Source organism: Ceratotherium simum, chromosome 12 (genome assembly GCF_057802395.1).
Source record: "Ceratotherium simum simum isolate JZ-2026a chromosome 12, ASM5780239v1, whole genome shotgun sequence".
Classification (NCBI taxonomy): Eukaryota; Metazoa; Chordata; class Mammalia; order Perissodactyla; family Rhinocerotidae; genus Ceratotherium; species Ceratotherium simum.
This window is the reverse complement of record NC_141911.1, coordinates 58,208,229-58,227,412: the sequence shown is the minus strand read 5'-3', so window position 1 is coordinate 58,227,412 and position 19,184 is coordinate 58,208,229. Positions and strand designations below refer to the sequence as shown.

Sequence of the window (19,184 nt, the reverse complement as noted above, 5' to 3'; positions counted from 1 at the left end):
TTATAGGATTTGTGTGTGTTCTTGATAGTTAATACTACCAAAAGTTTTCTGTAGTAATTGCATCAATTTACTTTTCTATCAGTAGTGTGTGAAAGTTCCAGTTTCTTATCACCCTTGCCAACATTTGGTGAGTTTTTAGCAGATTTTCATTGTGGTTTTAGTTCTCTGATGACTGGGTTGAGTACCTTTTTATATATGTATGGACCATTTAGATATCCTCCTTTGTGACATGCCTATTCAAATATCTATTCAACATTTCTATTGTGTTGCTTTTTAAAAAAATAATTGCTTTGTGGGAGTTCTTAATATAGTTTGGTTATGAGACCTTTGTTGGATATATATATTTTAAATATCTTCTCCTACTATGGTATGCATTTTTACTCTTCATCGTGTCTTTTGAGGAACAGAAGTTTGTAACTCTATATAATATATTTATTATAATATATTTAAAGATAATGAATCCAATTTATCAATCTTCCTTTGCAGCTCGTGATTTTGTATCCTGTTTAAGAAATCTATGTCAGTTCCACTGTCATGAATATGTTCTCTTATATTCTCTTCTTTCATTCTAAAGATGCTTTTATTGTCTTTCCTTTCATATTACCATCTATAATTGATTCACTTGTTTACATGTATGTAATCAGTTGTACTAGCACCAGTTAAAGAAATGACCATCTATTCTTCTTTGCTCTACAGTGTTACTTTTGTCATAAATCAAGAGTTTGAGTTAGTTCTGAATTCTCTGTTCTATTTCATTATCTCTTTATGCTTTGGCAAAATACCAAAATGTCATTAATGACTTTAGCCTTATTAAAAGTGGTAAGTGGAGGATAAGTGCTCCTTTTTTTTTCTTCTTCGTCAAGGTTGTCTTGACTATTCTTGGCCCTTGGCAGTGCTTCGAACTTTAAAAGTCAACTTGTTAGGCTTTCCTTCCTCGCCCACACTAGCTTTTGATTGGGCTTGTTAAATTTCTTGATCAATTTGGAGAGAATGAGAAAGCTAACATCTTGCAATTCATGAAGATGGTAGATCCCTTTGTTTATTTTAGGTCTTTAATTTCTCTCAGAGTTTTATAGTCTTATGTGAAGAAGTCTTACATAATGTTCATTAGATTTATTCTTTGGTATTTAGATTTATTTGAAAGTAGTTATAAATGGCATCTTTTAAAATTTCACTGTATAATTTTTTTTGCTGGTATCTAGAAAAAGTAAATTTTTGTGTATTGCCTTTGTGTCTACCTACCTTGCTAAATTCACTTATTAATTTTAATAGTGTATATGTAGATTCTTTGAGTTCTCTGTGTATATGGTCATGTTATAGTCTTCTATGTGTATGATCTGCAAATGACAATTTTATTTCATTCCTTTTAATCTCTACACTTATTTCTTTTTCTTGCCTTAATGCACTGCTAAGTTAGGATCTCTAACATAGTATATAATTGAAATGATAACAGTAGTTGTCCTTATCTCATTCTTGATCCTAGGGAGAAAGTTTCTAATATTTTACTATTAATAATTATATTTGCTCTGTGTTTTTTGTTGCTAATCTGATAAAGAAACTTCCATCTATTCCTAGTGTGCTTTTATAATTAATGGTATTGATTTTTATGACATTCCTTTTCTGCATCTATTGAGATAACCATATTGTTTCTCTTCTTTCTTAATGTGGAGAATGATGTTGATTGATTTTCAGATGTTAAAACAAACTTACATTCCTGGAATATAGCCATCTTGTCATGATGTGTAATTCTTTATTTATGTATTAATGTTTTGTTTAGGATATTTGCACCTATGTTCATGACAGAAATTAGCCTATAATTTTCTTTTGTAATGTCATTTTAAGAGTTGAGGAACAGGGTTATGCTGGCCTCATGAATCGAGTTGGAAATTGTTCTGGCTTCTTTTTTCTCTGGAAGAGCTTTTGTAATCTTAGTGTTACATTCATCCCTAAATACTTTGTAACATTTACCAATGAAGCCATCTGTGCTTGGAATTTTCTCTGTGGGAAAGGTTTTAATTACAGAATTAATTTATTTAATAACTGTTGGAGTATTCAATTATGTACTTTTTTAATTTGTGTATTAGTTTTGGTAAGCTTTTTTCCCCTAGAAATTTGTTCATTTCATCTAAATTTTCAAATTATTTGGTATAAGGTTATTCCTAGTATCCTCTCATTATCTTTTCAATGTCTGTAGGTTCTATAGTGATGTCTCCTTTTTTGTTCACCAGTAATGTGTGTCTTTTCTCACATTTCCCTTATTCATCTTGCCAAAGGATTTATCTGCCTTTTCAGAGAATAAACCTTTGGCTTTATTGATTTTTTTTTTTTGGTGAGGAAGATTTGCCCTGAGCCAGCATCCTTTGGCTATTTTCCCCTTTTTTGCTTGAGGAAGATTAGCCCTGAGCTAACATCTGTGCCAGTCTTCCTCTATTTTGTATGTGGGATGCCTCCACAACGTGGTTGATGAGTAGAATATGTCTGCGCCTGGGATCTGAACCTGCGAACCTGGTCCACAGAAGCGGAGCATGTGTAACTTGAACCACTTGGCCATGGGGGCTGGCCCCTGATGTTTTTTTTTAATTGTACATTTGTTTTCTCTTTCATTAATTTCTGTTTTCATCTTCATTATTTCTCTCCTACTGTTTTTCTTTTTTGATTTATTTTATTCTTCATTTTATAAGATGAGCACCTCATTGACTTTCAGCCTTTTTTCTTTTCTAATACGTGCATTATGCCTGTCACTGTCCCTTTAAGTTCAGCTTTAGCAGCATCCCACAAATCTTCATTATTATTTGGTTAAAAAAATTTGCAATTTTCATTGGATTTTTTTTTTTGATCCATGAGTTATTTAGAAATAACTAATTTCTAATTGACTAATTTCCAAATATTTGTGTATTTTTGGATATCTTTTTATTCTTGATTTTGCTATTTATTCTACTGTGGTAGGAGAACATACACTTTATGATTTCAATCCTTGAAATATACTTAGAGTTGCTTTGTGTTCCAGCATGTGGTCAGTTTTGGTACATTTTCCGGGTACACTTGAAAGCATGGATATTTTACTATTTTGGATGTTGTTTTCTATGTATGCCAATTAGGATAAGTGAGTTAGTTTTGTTTTTCATATCTTCTATAAATATACATATATCTATAAATATATATTTTTTGGCTGCTGAGTGAAGTGTGTTAAAATCTGCAAGTAAAGTTATCTATTTCTCCTTTCAATTCTGCTTAATTTTGCTTTTTATATTTTGAAACTTTGTTAAATTAATACATACATTAGGTATGTATTAATTTAGAATTTTATATATTCTTGGCGGATCGACCCTTGTATCATCCTGAAATGTCTAGTAATACCTCTTGCTTAAAGTCTATCTGATTGTAGATAGGTGCATTTAGATGCACTATTTTCCTTTTGTTTATGTTTTCATGGTATTCCTTTTTCTATTTTTTTTACTTTCAACCTTTCTATATTCTTTTATTTCAGAATCTCTCTCTTATAAATAGTACAAATTTGAGTTTTATTTTTATATTCCATCTGATGCTGTCAGTCTTTTAATTCAAGTACATAATACATTTACATTTAGGATAATATTTTAAATGCTTAAGTTTAATCTACCTTCTTTCTATTTGTTCCACCTGTTCTGTTTTTTTTTCCCTCTCTTCTCTCCCGTTCTCTTGGAATAGGCAAGTATTCTGATTATTTCACCCCCCATTACCTTTTTATTTATATATTTTAACTCTTCTGTTAGTGGTTATTTTATATATTACAGTATGTTTCCTTGGCTTATTAGAGACTAATGCAAGAACAGTGCAAACACTTTGGGAACACTTTGATTCTCTTTACCCCAAAACATTATTGTTGTTTTATACAGTTATTATTGATTTATATTTATCTAAATATTTGTGGATCCCTACGACCACCCCTAAGTTTGATTCTTCAATAGGAGGAGTCATGGGACTCAGCATATAGTCATACTCATGGCTATGATTTAGTGCAAGGGAAAGATACAAAACAGAATCATCAAAGGGAAAAGGCACCTGGGGGAAAGTGTGGAGGAGACCAGGCACAAGCTTCCAAGAGTCCTCTCCCAGTGGAGTCACTCAGGACATGTTTAATTCCTCCAGCAACAAGTTGTGACATGTATGAAATGTTGTCTACCAGAAGAGCTCATTAGAGACCCAGTGCCTGGGGATCTACACAATGAGCCAATTTTCCCCTTATTCAGTACTAAATACTGAATTACCAACTACTAAATAGCCTGTCCTTTCCTCAATGATTTATGATATATTATCATGAATTTATCATATATTAAATTTATGTATGTATGGATTTGTCTCTGAACTGTATTCTGTTCCAGTGTGATCTGTCTGGTCTTATACCTTTTACACACTGTTTTTAATACTATTAATTATACCTTAGTATCTGGTAAGGTAAATTCTATTTATTTATTTGCATTACTGTTGACTTAGTTATATATAGACTTTTATTCCTCAATACTATTTTTAGAAAAAGTTTATCCTAATTTACCAGAAATATACATCTGGCATTTTTGATTGGGATTGCATTTAGAATATGTAGATTATTTTGAATATAATCACCATTTTTGTCATATTGTCATCCCATCCAAGAATACGAACTGTCTCCCTTTTATCCATATTTTTCTCTTTATTAGAATTTTCTCCATAGAGGTCTTATATTTTCTTGGTTATGTTAATTCCTAGATACGTTATTGTTTTGGTGATTATTGTGAATGGTTTTCTTTTTTTAACTATTTTAAAATTGCTCTTCTTGGTGTAGAGAAATTTTATATTGATAATTTTTTTATAGATTATCAACCTTGCATAACTCTCTTATTTAATTCTAATAGTTTTCTAATGATGTTTTTTGGCTTTTCTGGGTAGATGACTGTCATATGCAAATAATGGCAGTTTTATCTCTTTTCATCTTTTTACCTCTCTCTCACTCTCATTTTTTCTATTCTTAATAGCCAGGGCCTCAACGATTAAATTATCTAGTAGTAGTGATAGTGGCATCCTTGTCTTGTTACCAGCTTTAAAGAGGATGCATATAGTTTCCCCATTATGTGATGGGGAAATATAATGTTTGCTCAAGATTTCTGGAATATAATCTTAATCAAATACACTTTGCTGAGAATATTTTAAATTATTTTTATCATTATAAATAGATTTTGAATCTTATTTTTTCTGCATCAGTAAAAATAATTATATGATTATTCTTAGTTTAGTCAATTAATGTGATGAGTTAATTAATAGGTTTTTCTGATGAACTGGCCTTTCATTTCTGAGATAAACTCTATTTGATTGTGAATCTATGATTTTTTAATACACTGTTAGATTTAATTAGGTAATATTTTATTCAGAACTATTACCCCATGTCCATCAGTGAAAAAAATTTTTTTTCGTATTCATATTTGGTTTTGGAGTCAAGGTTACATTAACCTCCTAAAATGTTTGGGTAGTTTTGCTCTCACAAAAATCTCAGTCTATATATAATGGGGGGAAGAAAAGGATATTTCTAAAAAATCCCTCAGGATTGTTATTTCTGTCATGATCTAGTTAGGAGATAGAACTTATACTAGTTATTTTTACAGAGACAATTTACTATAAAGAATTGAAAACCCATTATAAAATTGTTAACTAGGTAATTGAAAGGAAGTAGCAACTACAGGAAGCAGCTACCACCCCTAAGGCTGGGGAGACAAAGGGAAGAGGTTGGGATTCTTAAAACCTAGAAGCTGAGCTGTAACTCAGACTTCTGAAGAGCAGCCTGATACTTTGAAGGCTGACTCAGACCTCTGAGAAGGTGGCACTGCTAGGTTGGTGCTGGTGTCTCTTAGGGGTTGCTAGAGTGATGGTCACAGGAATAGCAGACAGGCAAGAAGCCCATGGAGTAAAGAGGAAGGAGTGACTCCTTTCTTCCCTCTTCAGCTTTGCAGTCTCCCTCTAGAACTTTGCTGTAGCACTGGCAAAGCCTACCAGGGAGCTGAAATGTAGTTTACAGAGTTTCAGCCCCAGTATCACAAAGCTGAGTATAGAAGCATGGTTTTGGAGCCGAGAGTCAATAATTTAATAAGTGGTACAATTGAAAACTAAATCACATAGTACTTAAATAATCTCTGTGTGAGCTACGAAAGAAATCCTCCAGGAAATTAAATGCTAAGAATAGAAGGATAGCAAAAACTCTGTGTTTTAAATTTTCTCTAAGAGGGAATTATAACGAATACATTTTATCAGGAAACAAGAAGGATTAAAAATAAATGCATTCAACTCAAGTACAGTAGTCCTCCCCTTATCCTTGATTTCACTTAACTGCAGTTTCAGTTACCCGGGTCAATCGTGGTCTGAAAATATTAAATGGAAAATTCCAGAAATAAACAATTCAAAAGTTTTAAATTGCGTGCCATTCTGAGTAGCATGATGAAGTCTCACACTATCCCACCGGGGATGTGAATCATCCCTTTATCTAACATATTCATGCTGTATATGCTACCTGCCTGTTAGTCACTCAGTAGCCAACTCGGTTATCAGATTGACTGTTGTGGTATCACAGGGCTTGTGTTCAAGTAATTCTTATTTTACTTAATAATGGCCCCAAAGTGCAGGAGTAGGGATGCTAGCAATTCAGATATGCCAAAGAGAAGCCATAAAGTGCTGATTTTAAGTGAAAAGGTGAAAGTTCTCAAATTAATAAGGCAACGAAAAAAATTGTATGCTGAGGTTGCTAAGATCTATGGTAACTTTTATTACAATATATTGTTATAATTGTTCTATTTTATTATTAGTTGTTGTTGTTAATCTCTTAATATGTAAATTAAATGCTATAATAGGATGTATGTATAGGAAAAAACGTAGTATATATAGGGTTCAGTACTGTCCTTGGTTTTAGGCATCCACTGGGGGTCTTGGAATGTATCCCCCATGGATAAGGGGGGACTACTGTAGTTGGAAAAGATCAACAGAGTAAACCCAAAGAGGAGGGAAATTAAAAATGTAAGGGAAGAGTCAATGGAATAGAGAATAAGACAACAAAGTAAAGTGAAAAAAAAAAGTCTCATTCTTTGAAAAGATTTTTGAGATTATGAAGTCGGACCAAGGTCCATTCAAGAGACAGAACTACACTAGTGGGTGTTTTTGGTGAAAGAGAAAAGAAGATGCAAATAAAATATAGAATGGAGGAAATAACTACAGACGCAATAGAGATTTAGATGTTCCCTCCGGATGTTAAAAACCCTCTCTGCAGAAGAATAACTGGGGATATCTATCTCACTAGGTTACCTATTATTTCCTTGCAGCCTCATGATTAACTTTACCTTGATTAACTATACTCTGTTAGTTTAAATATGTGTGTTAACATTTCTAGTACAGTCATGCATTGCTTAATGATGGGGATATGTTCTGAGAAATGTGTCATTAGGCGATTTCATTGTTGTGTGAACATCAATAGAGTGTACTTACACAAACCTACGTGGTATAGCCTACTAGGCTATATGGTACTAATCTTATAGGACCACCTTCATATATGTGGTCCGTTGTTGACTGAAATGTTGTTACGTGGTACATGACTGTATAACCATTGAAATAATAGAAATAGAGTGTATAACTTCAAAACTAGTAGAAGGCAAAAATTGAATGTGAAAAGAACAAAACAAACAAAAATCAATTAGTCTGAAAGAAGGCAAGAAAAGGAAGTGGTAGGGCTTAGAATATAGTCAGCCATGTTAACATTAGACCAAGTAATTTTAAGGCAAAGAGCATTCCTGCATCTAAAGATGAGTACTGCATATTGATAAAACATTCAGTTCCTTGGGAAGCTGTAACTATTTTAAACTTGATGTACTTGACAGGGTAGGTTTGAAATGTATAAGCAAAAATTTCCATAACTACAAGGAGAAATGAACAGAACAATTATTTTAGAGAGAGAATTTTAACACATCTCTGTCAATGGTTGAGGATGGAGAAGACTTGAACAACACAATCAACAAACTTGATCTAATGGATATATATCTGGACCACTGAACCCAACAATATACATATTCAAGCACGTATAGAACATTTATGAAATTGCCATTCAAAAAATTTATTTTATACAGGCCTTGTTCTCTGACCAAAATTCATCTAAGTTAAAAATCAGTAATTTAGGCCGGCCCCGTGGCTTGGTGGTTAAGTGCGCGCGCTGCGATGCTGGTGGCCCCGGATCCCGGGTGCGCATCGAGGCACCACTTCTCCGTTCATCCTGAGGCCGAGTCCCGCATACAGCAACTAGAAGGATGTGCAGCTACGACATACAACTATCCACTGGGGCTTTGGGGGAAAAAATAAAATAAATAAAATCTTTAAAAAAAAAAAAAAAAAATCAGTAATTTAAAAACCTTCATAGTTGGGAAATTAGAAAATTCTAAATAACTCGGTTGAATTATAATGTACATATGAAGAACTATTTAGTATTGAAGGATGAAAATATATCAAAATTTGTAGTATGCAGCTAAAGCAGTACTTACAGGGAAATTTACAACCTGAAATTATGTTGAAAGTGAAGAAAGGTTGAAAAATAACAAGCTGTGCATTATTATTAGAAAATAGTAAGTCCTAGAAAACAGAAAGATTTAATAAAAGATTGGGCAGAAATGAATGGAAGAGGAAAAAAATTACAAGAAGAATGCTTTTATGTACTATTCTATATTAACTGCCAGCTCCCCTCCCTGCTACCTCTGCATGGTCATCATGGGCTCTAGAGTTACCTCAGCCTCTGCTCAGCTTCTCTTGTTGATCCCAGTACTTCGTTAGAAGTCCTTCTTGGGTAGATCTTCAACTTTATTTAAAGAATAGTTCTTGGCTTTATCAGGGAGGGGAGGCAAAAAGTATTGCTGCAGCTTTTTTCTAGGTCCCAACTACTTGCAGTCCTTAAATTACCCAAATCAACTTTCAGGCTACTACTGCTCTTGTATTTGTTTCTTCCTACATCATCTCTGATTCTTCCAGGTTGCTTTTTTTCTCTTTGTTTTGTTCTTTATAGTTCTTGTTAGAAGATTTCCTTACCTATCTAGTCAGAGCAGCAGCATTTGCACCAGTTCCTTGAGCCTCAGTTTTCAGAGTGACACAAAGAGGGCGGGGTGATATCTGAGTCCACACTAGGTAGCATTACAGGAGGAGAACCCTGAATTTAGGGAACCTGAATCTTTTGTAATGGGCAGTAAGCATGTCTGCCCTTTGCTTTGGAGAGAGACACTCTATCTTCCTGTATATAAACATCCTTGAAAAGATAGTTTGGAAAAGAGGTAGTTAGTGTTTCTGGTTGAAAGATAAGCAGAAATTTGAGAGAGACAGAAGAATTGTCTTTCAGCATTTTGGAAGGCAGAAAAACCAAATTGGTATTTGTAAGATAGACCTAAATAAGTGACTTATAGATTCTAGATTGCAGAGAATGGCCTAAGAAATTTTCCCTAGAAAATAGTGATATTTTTACATATATCCTCAATTTCCTCTGGTGTAGTTTTTTTCCATTTAACCTACTATCTCAGAGACCTCCATGAATATTAGACTCACACTGATAGTTTCCTGGGAAAGATTACTATGGATCTATTTTTTGAGTGTCGTTGCACCATTCGTTGTTTTTTCTTGGTCAAAGATACCCAACCCTCTGTTTTTGGGAGTTTGTGTCTGCCTTCCTTGCATCAATGCTTCTGTTTCTCTATAAAAGTTCAAATATGAAAGCAAGTAAAATGACAATTATGGTATCATTTTAATTTAGTAAAAAATCACCGAGGCATAACATTTTAGACAAAAGACATTAAAAAATGATGGAGCTAGCTGGGGTCCCAGGGCAAGTTCAGATATTCAGACTGGATTTCTAAGAGGTCTCTGAGACCAAAATTACTCAAAGTGGAACTTCATTGTACACTGGAACACAAACATAGCACTTCATTAAAAAAGACCCTAAGGCAAAGAGTACATAGGGACTTTGCTGCCCTCTAGACTAGAGGTCTTTGTCACAGATCAAAGGGCTCTAAATCTGGCAACTTAGTTGTGGGGGGAGGAGTTTGGGACACAGTGGAGTGTTTAAACTCCAAGCAGACAGCAAAAACAAAGAACTGAGCATCTTTAACTTTCTAGGTCAGCATGATCTCTTTTAAGTTATTTTGGATCTTTCTAAATTTGACTTGGTTGACCATCTTTTTGGCTCCTACGGTATTTTACTATTCTGATTCTACTCCTCTGTCTCTTCCTATTAATTCTCTTTTTTTTAAAACCACCATTCTTCCTATGTTCTTCAAATGATGGGCTTTCCTAAGCTTGAGCCTTCAGCCCTCTTTTTTCCATCCCTGATCCCTCTCTAGCCTCCCTTTATAGATCTCTTCCACTCCTGTACTATCAGATCTCTTGTGTATGGACATAATTCTGAAGTCTGATTCTCTCTTGAGTTCCAAAACCACATTTCCAACTTCCAACCAAGTATTTCCTTTAAGATGTTCTGCCAGTACCTTAACAAAACTTGTAAATCTGGTTTGAATGTATTAACAAAAACGGCAGAGGCAAAAGGTGTGTTGTCATTTTAATATTTTAGTCTTTTAAAAGAAATTCTCCAAACAGATTATTTTGATAAATCTTTATGGTCTTTTTCTGTGAATGTTGTTTTGTGAGTTTTATTTCATGTTTGTAAAATATCTGTATTTTCATATTTCAAATCAGTTTGTCATATTTTCACTGCCAGAATTAAGCATTTGAATTTTTGCCTTCATCACCCACATTCTTCCATCTCCCTTCATACCCTCCCACCCCCATACACACACACAAGCTCAAAAAATTTTAAATTCTATAATATACCTGAGGTTTGGATTTTTTATTATTATTTTTATTGATAATGGTTCAGTCTGTATTTATGGGGTAGAAGATAAATCTTGTGTTACTTTTCTCTTTACAGGTCTCTATGCCTTGCGGAGAGTCCTGAAGAAACAGCCTAACCTCCCTGACAGCAAGGTGGCTGGATTGGTGAAGATTACTCTGAGTGATTTCTTACAGGGCATGAATGACATCAGGCCCAGTGCCATGAGGGAGGTAGCAATTGATGTCCCAAATGTAAGTCATTTGTAGTCCCATGCTAGTCATACTGTTTGAATTAAACCCTGAAAGAAACTGAGACTCCAGGGAAACTAACTTCCTACGGTAAACTTTAAAAAAATTTTCTTTAATTGAAATTTTTGTGGAGATAACTGTAGATTCAGTGCAGCTGTAAGAAATACTGTAGGGAGGTCCTGTGTATCCTTTACCTAGTTTCCCCCATGGTAACATCTTGCAAAACTATAGTACAATATCACAAGCAGGATATTCTGTTGATATAATCACCAATCTTATTCAGATTTCCCCAGTGTTAGTTGTACTCATTTATGTGTACGTGTGTGTGTGTGTTTTTAGTTCTAGGCAGTTTTGTTACATATAAGGATTTGTGTATCCATCACCAGAATTGAGATACTGAATAGCTCCATCACCACGATGATCCCTTGTGTTGCCCTTTCCTAACCACACCTACCTTGTTCCTGCACTCATTTCTAAAATTCCGTCATTTCAGAAATGTTTTATAAATGGAAGTATACAGTATGCAACCATTTGGGATTAGGATTTTTTTCCACTTAGCATAATTCCCTGGAAATTTATCCAAGTTATTATGTATATCAATAGTCTGTTCCTTTCTGTTACTGAGTAGTATTCCATGGAATGTGTGTACCATAGTTTGTCTAACCATTCTTCTGTTGAAGGACATCTGGGCTGTTTCCAGTTTTGGGCTATTATGAATAAAGCCACTATGAATATTCATGTATAGGTATTGTGTGAATGTAAGTTTTCATTTCTCTGGAATAAATGCTCAAGAGTACAGTCACTTGGTTGTATACTAATTGCGTGTTTAGTTTTATAAGAAAATGTCAACTAGGCCAATTTTAGAACAAAAAAATCTTCTAGTTATGATGCCTTCTACTAATGATGCCTAATGTTTCCTTGGGTTCTTTTACATATACCCTCATCACTGACAGTCTTTGCACAGTTCTCTGTCAAATCACCACAAGTGCAACAGAAGTTACCTTTTATGCGTAGGTGATCTTTATGGCCTCCATGACCAAAGTGGGCCTGATATTTAGGGAAAAAGTGGCCTCTTGAATATATTAATATTTCTAGAAAATGAACATAGAAAGAAAGCATTGGCAGTGTGTCCTGCATTGTATTGAGGTAGAGGATGAGCCGTTAAGCTTGGCTTGATCATAAGGAGAACGTCTGTCTTAATGTAGCTCAAAGAAAGTTTACAGATTGTTCTCTGTCAGTTATAGCAGAGCTCTGATGGAAGAATGGAATTTTGTGACTGTTCCCCTTGCCTCTATAATATCACCCCATTTCTTTTTCTCTTTTGAGATAGTCCTGTTGTTTCTGAGACACTCTCTTGTAAAAGCTCTAACATTACAGTTATTTGAAAACTTAGAGCCTTGTTAGAGAGTCAGTCATAGTTTTGTACCCTTCACCCCATTGTATATAGGCACGTCAATATTCACAGTTCTCTTGGTCTTCAACCAATGTTTCTTAATTGTTGTAAGTTAAAAAAAAAATAAAAGACTAAAAAATTAAGTCAATGGAGTAGACTCTCTGGAATGATATAGTAGCTAGAAATCAGTGGATGTATTTTCCCTTTTAAAAGTGAATCTTCCTTGAAGAATGTGTTTTGTGGTCAAATAAGTTTGGGAAATACTGGTTTAAATAAAATCAATTTTATTTCTTTGCTACAGGACTTCTCAGAGTCTTTTAATATGCTAATATGTATTATCAAGTGTCAAAAGAGAGCTGTTAGGGGAACTTATTTGGCCATGGATGATGTGGAGCAGAAACTTTCTGCATTTTACAATGTGGTATATTGCAAAAAATGACCACAAAGTCTTCCCGTCACTGTGTGTGTGCCCTTTTGCACTGCAACGTTGTAGCTCTTACCATAAAAGAAAGGGAGTCAAGTTTTCCACCCTTTGAATCTGCGTCTGGCCATGTAACTTGCTTTGGCCAATAGGATATTAGCAGTCATGATACATGCAGGCTTGAAAGTGCTTTGGGGCCTGGCCTGCCTTTTCTTGCTGCTCTTTGAAATGTTAGCTATGTTAAGAAATCTGTACTAGCTTTCTGGAGGATGAGAGACCGTGTGGAGCAAAGATGAGCTCTCCTAGCTGAGATCCCCTCAGTCCAGCCATCCTGCCAATTGTCAGATGTGTGACACTGTGCTGGACTGTCCCACCCCAAAGTTTGCCCAGACCAAAAGAACCACTCAGTTAACCGTCAGAATTGTCAGAAATAATAAAGATCTGTTGTTTTGAGCCGCTAAATTTGGGGTAGTTAGCAAAAGCTAAGTGATGCAGACACTTGTTAACTTCTTATAGAACACAGTTGTTTTGTAAATTTAGGCTGGGAAATGGTACCCTAAAGATAGGAACATCCCCAATGACTAGCTGCTAGTTTAGGCTGTTTAATGTGGTTTTGAATTCTTTTTGAAAGATTTTCACATTCATGGCTGAACTTACAGCTTACCTTTGGGTTTTTTCAGAAGCTCTGTAGCAGAACATGCTAATTTAGTATGCATAATTTGACAAATGGAGTTATGGAATAATGAATGATTGATGTTGGGTTAGTAGAAACTTTTCATTTATTTGGAATTTATGGTCTAAAGTTTGGGCACATTAGTATGAATACTTTTACTTGCTGTATTTTTCACTATGTTATTGGCTACTGTTGCATAATATAATGGGTCAGATAGATGCCTAATCATCAAATGCCAGATGTGAAAATTTTTGGGTAATAGGGCTATAAACCAACTACACCATCCAGAAACACTTTAGTGTTTAAAAAAGTTTAGAAACTAAAGAAACATACAGTAAGGTTTTAAACTTAAAGTTACTGCCAATGGAGAATGTGTTTAAACGGTGGCTGTCCACTCTTGGAATTGCTGAACTGATTTATTCATCACAGGAACTGGTACTACAACTGCATTTTTAATTGCTCTAATGAAAGATTTTTTTCCTTTATTTTCTTTTGATACAGTATTTACAGTCCATGGACTTGTGCCATTTTCCATTTGGCACTTCATTATTTGGCCTCAGGCCATGGTGTACTGTGATGTTACTCATGAGCTCCAGAGTGATTAGCCCTGGTCAAAGTACTTTCTTACACTGCTTTTTATGCTCACTTCAGATTGTAAAAATTTTCCTGGGAAGTCAACATTTCTGTAATTGGATTCCTAAACTCTGCTCTTCTGATTTCTGGCTATTACATTTACAAAAATATCTCTAAATTATTTCTGCAGAAGGTTTAATTCTTATTTTGCTATAGAAAACCTGTTTCAAGTAGCTCGTTAATTGTGAACATTTTTTTAATAGCAAATTAAGCATTCAACATCTTTTGAGAAAAGATTTTAGTGTGTGAAATTAAAACTAAATCCCACTTGCCTAGTTATATTTAAGTTTGAAAGAAATGTCTTAAGATGGAAATGTTGGCAATTATAATATGATACATTATTAATTTCAGGAACCACAAGTGTTAGACACTTACTTAAATGTAATGTTTCCTTTTTTTGACTTTCTGAATTGGTGATTATACCAGTTGATGTATTAAAAGCCAAATGTATTTTACAGTTAATTGGTGATTAAAGTCAAATGTATTTCTTTACTGCAAGAATCTTTAGAATCTTTGAATATGCTAATATGCATTGTGAAATTTCAGTTTTTCACCCAGAGATGACAATTGTTAATATTTTGTTATAGTTCCAATAGATTTTTTTTTCTGTGCATATAGGTGTTTTAATATAGATATATAGCGTTTTATATTCTGCTTTTTTCACTTAAAATTACATGGTAAACATTTTACTTTAAAATTTCTTGGGAAATGTCTTTTTAATGGCTGCACAATAGACTATTGAGTAGATAAGCTGTAATTGTTTTATCCTATTTTCAAATATTTAGGTTTTTCCTATTCTATTTTTTATATGGTTATAAACATATTTGTGTTCAAATATTTGCATTTGTGATTCCTAGAAGTGGAATTATAAGACTAAAATATGTGATTTTTAAAGCTTGTGACGAATATCAAGTTCTTTTTTTTTTTCAGAAAGGCTATTCTAATTTATAATTGTGATAAAAATTTAAAATTACAAATAGCTTAAGCAAAATCTGATTTTATTTTCACTTCAGTTCTTTTTACTTTTTTTAAAAAATTTTTTATTTATTGCAGTAACATTGGTTTATAACATTGTATAAATTTCAGGTGTACATCATTATACTTCTATTTCTACATAGATTACATCATGTTCACCACCCAAATACTAATTACAACCCATCACCACACACATGTGCCGAATTATCCCTTTTGCCCTCCCCCCTCCCCCCTTCCCCTCTGGTAACCACCAATCCAATCTCTGTCTCTATGTGTTTGTTTATTGTTGTTGTTATCTACTACTTAATGAAGGAAATCATATGGTATTTGACCTTCTCCCTCTGACTTATTTCGCTTTGCATAATACCCGAAATGTCCTTACTTTCCATTAACGTTTATTTTCTTGACTGAAAAGATCTTTATTATGAGGAATAAGAATGGATAGTCTTTAGATGGATAGAGATTTAAAAAAGAAAATGAAAAATAATTATCAATTATATATCTTCTCCTTCCTATAAAAATGATAAATTTTTAGATAAAGGAGGTAGCTGGATGACTTTTTTAATGGATTTTAAAATCATGAGAGCAGAGGTTCTTACTTTTTATTTTTATCCTTAGTGCTTAGCATATAACTAGCACGTAATAGTGTCCAATCAATATCTGTGGAGTGAATGAGTGAATAACTGATTTTCGTGAAAAAAAATATTAAATGGTCACTTTCAGATATATTTGAAGATGAGCATCTCATCCTTCTTCTGTACCAAAGTACAATATAGTCTATTATTACCCTTATGTCACATTCTTCAGATTTTTCATATTTTATAAGGCAGCTGATTTCTTCAGTGAATTTTAACCCTTACTGTTTCTTCAGTGAATGTAATAGTGCTAGCTGTCTACTCTGGATGGACATAGAATAGTCCTTTATATTTTCTGCAAAAACAGGTTGCTTCTTTGATCTGCTGTTAAAAATTCTCATTTTATGAAGGTAAACAAAGAAACAAATACAGTGCTTTTAATATTTACATTTATGTATTATCTTTGCAATAAGTCATTTTACGTACACCATAACAATTATCACTGATAAATAGCATTCTTAACCAAATATATACAAATTGATTGCCATCAAGTTTAATTCATTTATGCATCTTAACCCCCCCTCCCTTCCCTGGACGTTCCCTATTTCATTTTATGTAGTTTTAGATTATCTCTTATCATTTGGAAATAAACCATCTTTATACTTTTGATACTGCCTTTGGATTGCAGTTTTCAGAATTTGGACATTTGGTTCAGAATAATCTAAAAGCCAATAAAAGATAGGGCTCTACTTTCATGTGAACCCAGTTTTGTAAAGAGAACTGCAACCAGAGCCTCAGGACTAACTGTATAGCCCCAAACTCCTTTGTAAGCTTGGATCCAGCTTAAACTTAGAGGTAGCTGGGGTCAAACTGAGTGTATACCAAATGCCATTAGTTAAATAAACATTTCTCATTTACTCCCATTTAAAAAAGTAGCAAACTTCTTAATTATATGAATAACCAAAAGGCTGTTTCATTAATTACATATTCAAAATTTACTTATGTATTTTCATTTGGCTCCTTTTCATGATAAGCCAGTTGAATTTCATAGGATGAGCTCATTAGCATTACTTCTCTGGTGCAGAGATTTGAGTTAAATAGTTTAATTGACCATAATTACATTTCCTTCTTTAGGTACCCTCAGGATAATTGGAAGGAATTTATTTGAGTTTTTATTCTTTAAAAACAGTGCTGTATTCTATATTTTCTTTATTTTTTACAGACTCAAAGGATTGAGGATTTCTGTGATGCTTTACTAAATAACAGATTGCTTTTTTTGGAATAGATAGTACAACCTGTGGAAATTCTATTAATTCCATATTGGTTCTTGGCAGGGCTTTTGAATTCGGTTTCTTTTGATTTTGCTTCTTGTTGTCTAGACAGAAGAGTGTCTTCTATCACTCCCAAGATCCCAGTCTTCCCTGCCAACTTCTCTTGTGCATTTTTATAGTTTTAAGTAATAACAATTGAACAGGAAAGCACATTTTGGCAAGTAGATTACTTTTAACCAGGAAATACTCTGTGCCAAAATCAAGATTGTAGTTTTAACCTTATTAAATATTTTGGAAGTTTAACTCTTTCATTCCACTTTTCTTTTTATACTGTACTTTTCTCAGGTTCTGTAGGAGGAGAAATGGAGAGATACAAAAGTTATTGGAAGGATCCCCAATTTCTATTCTCAGCTGTGTTCCTGGTTAACTTTGGTGAAATCAAACACTCTTCCTGTCAGATTATCAATGGAAAACTCCGATTTCTCAATTTATGATGGGCGTTTTCTTTTGAATTTATAAATGATGTTGAGGTTATCATAGAGGGATATGCTGTTCTTGTATGTGTAGTTGATCGATACTCAAATACTGGATGAGTGTTTGCTAAAAACACAGATTTTCATTTAAAGGAACTCATTGGTAGGGTTAACGTGGTTCTTGTGTGGTATTGCACTTCTTCGCTTCACCTTGTACAGATAAGGAGTAGTTGCACACTCATCTGATCTTGCCCTTTAGTCCATCCGTCCCAATACTTTGGAGAGTGGTTTTTCCAAAAGAAATTACTGATCTGGCTTAAAAGCCATCACCGTAACTACCTGTTGATCATCTCTAGGATGAAGTCTAAGCTCTGTAGTTTGGTATTCATAACCTGGCTTATGCGTCCTTCTTCACTTTCATCTTACCTTATGCTCTAGTCTTGTTGAACCACTCCATATTTTTGCACATATTGTTCTCTCCTCTGCCTGAAAAATTATTTTCTGACCTGTCAGTTACCAAAGATCTTGTAATGTGATCCCTAATACACACGCACACATAATACACATATATGCCTTGTGGGCCTTTTTTGTCTTGTTCATCTTTGTGTTCTCACTGCTTGGCAAATCGTAACAACTACATAAAAGTTTGTTGAATGACCAAATGAATATTTTGTGAAACATTTTGGTTCATAGTGGTTCTTATTTTTCAGAAATATTTCTTTTACCTTTCCAAATATATATATTTTTGGTAATAGCTTTATTGAGATATAATTCACATATCAAACAATTCACTCATTTAAAAAATATAATTTGGTGGTTTAGTATATTCAGAGAGATGTACAGCCATCACTACAGTCAATTTTAAGACATGTTCATCATCCCAAAAAGAAACCCTATACCCTTTACCTATCGTGTTCTAACCTGCCCATTCTCCCAGCCCTAGGCAACCATTTGAATTGCTTCTCCTTTTTGGCTCTCATGAATAAAGCTGCTACGAACAGTTGTGTACAAGGTTTTGTTTGAACACCTGTTTTCAATTCTTTTGGGTATGTATCTAATAGTAGAATTGCTGGGTCACTGATAACTCTAACCTTTTGAGGAACTACCTGACAGTTTCCCAAAGTGGCTGCATCATTTTGCATTCCCACCAGCAGTGTGTGGAGAGTTCCTGTTTCTCCTTGCCCTCACTAACACTTGGTATTATCTATCTTTTTGATTATAGCTATCCTAGTGGATGTGAAATGATATCTCTGTGGTTTTGATTTGTATTTCCTTAGTGGCTAATGTGGTTGAGCATCTTTTCATTTGCTTATTGGCCATTTGTATATATCTTTGGAGAAATGTCTATTCAGATCCTTTGCCCATTTTTAATTGGGTTGTCTTTTTGAGTTGAAAGAGTTCTTATATATTCTAGATACAAGTTCTTTATCAGATATATGATATCTGATATCAGATATATATGATTTGCATATATTTTCTCTCATTCAGTAGGCTGCCTGTTTCATGTTCTTGATAGTGTCCTTTGAAGCACAAAAGTTTTTAATTTTGATGAAGTCCAGTATATCTATTTTTTATTTTGTTGTGTCACATTTGAGAAACCACTGCCAAATCTAAGGTCACGAAGATTTACTCCATATTTTCTTTTTAAGAGTTTATAATTTTAGCTCTTACATTTA

At 33.9% G+C, this 19,184-nt stretch overlaps 1 protein-coding gene across 5 annotated transcripts in view; it reads left to right on the top strand.

Moving 5' to 3' along the window:
* Positions 1-19,184, top strand: part of AFG2A (AAA ATPase AFG2A) — a 347,051-nt gene that overhangs the window by 28,525 nt on the left and 299,342 nt on the right. For all 5 annotated transcript variants that reach the window (XM_004426516.3, XM_087437655.1, XM_087437656.1 and 2 more), the window contains one exon: positions 10,943-11,097. In XM_004426516.3, the coding sequence (XP_004426573.1) occupies positions 10,943-11,097 (155 nt within the window). The remainder of the gene's footprint in view (positions 1-10,942; positions 11,098-19,184) is intronic.